This window comes from Gracilinanus agilis, unplaced genomic scaffold, assembly GCF_016433145.1.
Source record: "Gracilinanus agilis isolate LMUSP501 unplaced genomic scaffold, AgileGrace unplaced_scaffold5381, whole genome shotgun sequence".
NCBI lineage: Eukaryota > Metazoa > Chordata > Mammalia > Didelphimorphia > Didelphidae > Gracilinanus > Gracilinanus agilis.
In genome coordinates this window covers 1-5,404 of record NW_025388921.1, presented here as the reverse complement: position 1 = coordinate 5,404, position 5,404 = coordinate 1, and the positions used below count along the sequence as shown (strand labels likewise).

Sequence of the window (5,404 nt, the reverse complement as noted above, 5' to 3'; positions counted from 1 at the left end):
CTCTCTCTCTCTCTCTCTCTCTCTCTCTCTCTCCATCTTTTTCAATAAAATGACAAACCAACATTTCTACAGATGGAAAAAATGACTTTGGCATTTGTTCCACAAGCCTAGAGCAGTCTAGAACAGTACGTCTAATTCTGGATTACCTGGGTCTCCTCCTTCCCCATTCCTTCCTCCCACTGCAAAACTGTGCCTCCAGCCTTAGATCCTGGGGAAAGTGTTTTGGCCAGTGGACTGAGAGCCATTCCCACCTGCCCAGGCTGGAACTTCCACCCCAGAACATGGGGCCAGAAGTGATGGAAGTGTATCTAGTCAGGGAGAAGTCGGGAAGGTAGCTACTTGCAGCAGCCGCAGATTATGAGGAATATTAAGAAGGGCTGGCGTCACTGCTCATGGTTATGTTACTTTGGATTCCCTGGCTCTTACCATGCTTGGAGGAGTCTAAGTCATCTGGCCAGTTGTCCGAGTAGAGCTCGCCGTCATCGTAATCATCATCATCATCGTCGTCATAGTCGCCACTGTACGGCTTACCCTCCTGGCCAGGATCCATGAAGCTCAGGTGAGTACAGCAGGATGTCGTCAAGAACTCAGATAGTTTACCTGCTTGGACCCTGATGATGGGGGCAGACAGAAGAGGGGCAAATAGGGTGCGATGCCTCCTGAACCCTGTGCTCTTCAGGGGAAGTCTGTGATGGGCTCAGGGTTTAAGGCAGTGCAATTTCACACCATTCCTACATTGATTCTGCAACTGTACTAGTAAGGCCAAGGGAAATGGCAGCAATCAATAGTCAACAGCACTGTGCTACCACTGCAGTTCCAAGATGGGCCAGTTAACTTTGTTTTATTCCACCCACAGTCGGACAGCTAGCAAATCCATGCCTATGGTCACAAAGGGAAGCAGGAAAGAGAATGGGGACGAGTCTATGACCATGATCTCCCAAAGAACTCCTTTGGGAGGTCCTAGTGCACTGGAATGGAAAATGGATCAGCCTTGGAGTCAAAGGACCCAGGGCATTTACAGCCCAATTCTACTCCTCCCTGCCTGTGGGTCTTCTCTCTGGGTCTCTATAACAAGGGTTAGACTAGACGGCCTCCAAGGTCCCTGCCATCTCCAATGCTGTGGTCCCCATAGAGCCATTCTCACATATGAAGAACAGTGTGTTTCCATTTGGGAGCCAGAATAGGAGTAGATCTGACCCTTCTAGATCTCCAAGGCCAGGAATGGAAATCCGGATTCCTGACTTGCAGTTTGAGCTGTTCTCAAAAGCATCTCATGATCTCATTTCTGACACTGAAGCCTGGGAACCAGGGGGAACACCTACCCTCATCTCCCACCAGCCAAACCCTGGATCTGATCTATGAGGCAGTCAGTACCCTGAAATCAACCAAAAGCTGGGGGCGAAACAATCTGCTGGCCTGTCCTGCCCCTCTCGCCGGAGAGGTCACTTACCTTGCCCCACCAAAATATCCATCCTGCATTTTTCTGAGTGCAGCCAGGATAGATGCATTTATGGTGGTTCCGGATTCATCTACAGAGAGAGAGAGACAGAGAGAGACAGAGACAGAGACAGAGAGAGAGACAGAGAGAGAGACAGAGACAGAGACAGAGAGAGAGACAGAGAAAAGAGGGAGAGAAGAAATATTTAGTGCTAGCACTCGGAGGTCATGCAGAAGTGGCAAGTGTAGCCAATGGCCCCACTGGAGGTGATGGGGCTTATGAATCGTCTTCCCTCTGAACCCTGAGTGGGGAGAGAACTGTGTGGCATTTTAACAATCATGTCCTCTTGGAAGGGTAGCCAATGTAATGATTCTGGCGAATTCTTGGCATGGAAGTCCCCAGGCCCATGCCTCTACACCTGGAGGAGATACTAAGGCCCTCATGGAACCTCCATGGAGAACAGCTTCAGCCCAGAAAAGACTCCCACGATGGACTCTGTGACTCATTCCTAGATAAGGTTAGACCCCGAGAGGACGGTATGATGTCTAGGGCAGTCTTCCAGGAATCCTGGGCTATTTCAAGAGAGCCGGGTGTTTGAGACCTGACTAGGGACTTCTCTAAGATACCATTCTCCAAAGCTAAGATCCCAACAAACATTCCAAAGAGGCTCCAAGTATCCTCAGGCCAGTTATGGTGGACTAGAAGCACATCTCTTAGCTGTTCCCCAGGTGAAAGGCAGTGTGACGAGCTTGGAGTCCAGGAGGTCTGGGTCTAATGCTACCTCAGACACACACTAACTGGGGCACCTCTCACACACTGAGCCTCAGGCCATACCTAGGCAGGTTATGGCCTGTGTGGGTCGGGGGGAGTCCCTGCACTGATGAAAGCTCAGCTCCTTGCCCTCTCTTCTATAAAGCTAGTCCTGACTACTCCTGGGCACCTGCCCCCTTTTCCTATTTGATGCCTCCTCCATCGCCCCATGGCTGTGCTTCTATGAGAGCTCTCTTCTGGCTTCCAGGCCAATTCTGCTACCACTGGTCTGATGTGGCTGCTGTCCTGCTTTCTTCACATGCCCTATCCCAGTTCCTTGATTCCTAACACAGGGAGGGCCAATTGTGCCAGACCTCAAGGCCCTTTAGGATCCTAGCTCTGCCTTCCAATCTCCCCTGTTTCCCATTATGCCTCAGTGGCAGCTCCAACTCCTGGGCACTAAAAGGAAAGCAAAGTCTCATCCTATTTCCAGGGTGAGATGCCAAAAGGACAAATAAAAGCCCCCCAAGACTTGTTCTCTCCTGGGTGTGAGGACTTCAGCTAAGCTAGGCCTTGCCATGAGAGGCCCACACACTCGGTACTGACAGATATTTACAGGGCAGCACTTGGCATGTGTGACCTCCACTGAAGGAGGCAGGCATTAGGGCCATCGTCACCTTCGTTGGTGAAATGAGAAAATGGAGGCCCTGAGAGCCTAAAGGATCACAGGGAACCAGAAGGGCTCTCTGTGGCATCCAACCCAGCCCCTTGGCCTTGATGAGAGAAGGGTGGGGCCCCAAGATGTTCTGTCCGGGGTTTGCATAAGGTCTTGAGGGTAGCGTGCACCAGAGGCTGGACTGGAACCTCCATTTGTCTTCATCCCAAGCCCAGCATGCTAATATCTTGATCCTACATGAGAAACCAGATTCAACATCTTCAGGAAGTGTTACTTCCCTCAAGTGTGTACTGGTTCAACTGCATTCCACTAATCGAGGAACCTGGCAGTGAGTCCAGGAGCCAGAAGGATTCAAGCATTCCTTGAGCCTGTTCCTTACCAAGCATGGTATGTAAGATGGGAAAGGTGATGGTGGGGCGGCCCGTCATTCTCCAACGGCTACATAGGTAGGAAAGGTCTGTACGCAGCATCTCAACTATCATCTTGTTGTCAAGGGCCAAGTAGAACTGTTGCTGATCTATGAACTGAGGGAAAAAGGCACAAGACAGAAGGAATCATCATCGCTAAAGGTCCTATGCTATTTAGCAAATGCTCACAAGCCCACGGCCACATCACAGCCCCCAAATTCACCACTTAAAAGTTGCCAAGGCACTTGGTGGTGGCAAACACTAATGGGGGCGCTGAAGATTCATGCCACAGGCAAGGATGAAGCCTATTCCCCTCGGTCCCTGGCCCAGCATTGGAAAACTGAGCCCAGGGATCAGTCAGAAGTCAACCAGCATTTAGGACCCCGGCTCTGAGTTGTCACTAAAATGCCCAGGGCTTGGCTGGCCAGCACTGGGGGCCTGAACACAGACACTTATGGAAAGTGCTGCTTGCTCTCTCCAAAGTTACCAGGGTCTCCTAGCTGCCAGATCCGATGGCCTTTCCTCTGCCCTCATTCTCCTCGACCTCTCTGCCCCCTTGGTTACCCTCTCCTGCTTGATACCCATTTCTCTCTAGGTTCCTAGGGCAGCCCCCTCTCCTGGTTCTCCTCTTCCTTCTCTCACCACTCCTCCTCTGTCTCCTTTGCTGGATCCTCCTCTAGGTGGTGTCCTAGGCCCTCCCTTTCCCCTTCTTCCTCTAAACTACTTCGTGATCTTTGGTATTCCACCCCCCCCCCCAATTTGGAGAGTTTTGGTGGAGGGGTTGGTGAGGGAGGAGGCCACAGACTGCTGAGCAGGGAGAGAGCACAGTACCATACAGTGAATGTAATACAGGCATCCATGGTAGGTCTTGGAACCCATTCCCTGCGGATGTGGGGGCTCTACTGTTTTCTCTCTATGCTGGCACAATACAAGGTGCCAGTGCCAAGAGGTTAGAGGCTCCTTACTGGTTCTATGTCCCTGGGTCCCAAGCAGGTACTTCACCTCCATCAGTACACTCACTTCTCTGCAAGGGCCTCTACTACCTGGAGCTAGTGTGCCTGGCAGGATGCCTTGGTCACATCCTGGGCCACCTGTTTTTCCAAGAACAAGAAGAGGCTCCATCAAACCACCTAGATTTGGGGAGTGGGGGCACTGTCACTGCCATGAGATCATACAGCTAGATGCCACCTGGTCCAGCCTCTCATTGACATAGGAAGAAACTGAGGAAGCCCAGAGAGGGTAAGGGACTTTCTCAAGGCCTCTTATCTCTTATTCTCAATCTGCTGTACTTTGCACTAGTCTGAACTGACTTCGAATGTCAGAAGAGCTGGCATCTAGGATGGGGAGAAGGCTGATCCTGGCTAACCTCGGGAACCAACAAAGGAATGGAAGGTGCTCAAAGGCTGGCTGGCTCCCAGCCATGGCTGTTGCACAGAAGATCTGTCCATTAGGCAGTGGGGCAGCTAAGTGCCCACCATCCCTTCCAGCTGTGATTCTAGGACTTTTAGGGTAGCCCTTGCATAACAGTGTCAACATAGATGCCAGACAAGAAGCCATTCCCATCCAAGTTCAATTCACCCACCAGCCCATTGTACTCACCTGTGGTGTGAAAGCAAAGATGGTTCTTCGAATGTCGTAGAGCTTTGATGTTCCTAGGACGCCCATGTGTCGGTAAGGTCTCCCACTGAGTTTCATCCGGCTGTTGCGGCCTAAGACAGGATTGAGAAATTGTCACTGTGTTGTTACTAGGCTGTAAACATGTTTGAGTGTCCAAAGTAGGTGGCTTATTCAGCTGGGCACTAGAGTGAGAGGGAAATGAGAAGCATAGCTCTGCCCTCCTTGCAAGTTGCTTACACTCTTACCAGGAACACTGAAGAGAGCTATGAGAGGAGAACAAAGTCTTCTAGAAATGAATGACTTTATGAAGTGCTAGCTGTATATTTAGGCTCTCTACATCTCCTCCACACGCAGAATTTCAGAACAAAAATCAAAGAAATGCCCATTTGTTTTATAGCTGACACTTTGTCTCAAGGTAGCCAACGCAGTGAAAATTGAGCTTGGGGCATACGTTGATCCATCCATCCTTCCTTCCTTCCTTCCTTCCTTCCTTCCTTCCTTCCTTCCTTCCTTCCT

At 50.7% G+C, this 5,404-nt stretch overlaps 1 protein-coding gene across 1 annotated transcript; it reads right to left on the bottom strand.

Moving 5' to 3' along the window:
* Nucleotides 1-426: 426 nt before the first annotated feature.
* LOC123255895 (phosphorylase b kinase regulatory subunit alpha, skeletal muscle isoform-like) lies at nt 427-5,337 on the bottom strand (the record flags this gene model as incomplete). Its single annotated transcript, XM_044684612.1, has 4 exons — nt 4,871-5,337; nt 3,244-3,388; nt 1,451-1,529; nt 427-611 (listed from the first exon to the last, which is right to left on the bottom strand). Coding segments are annotated over exons 1-4 (505 nt in total), but the record flags the coding sequence as incomplete, so codon positions are not given.
* Between the last annotated feature and the right edge of the window lie 67 nt (nt 5,338-5,404).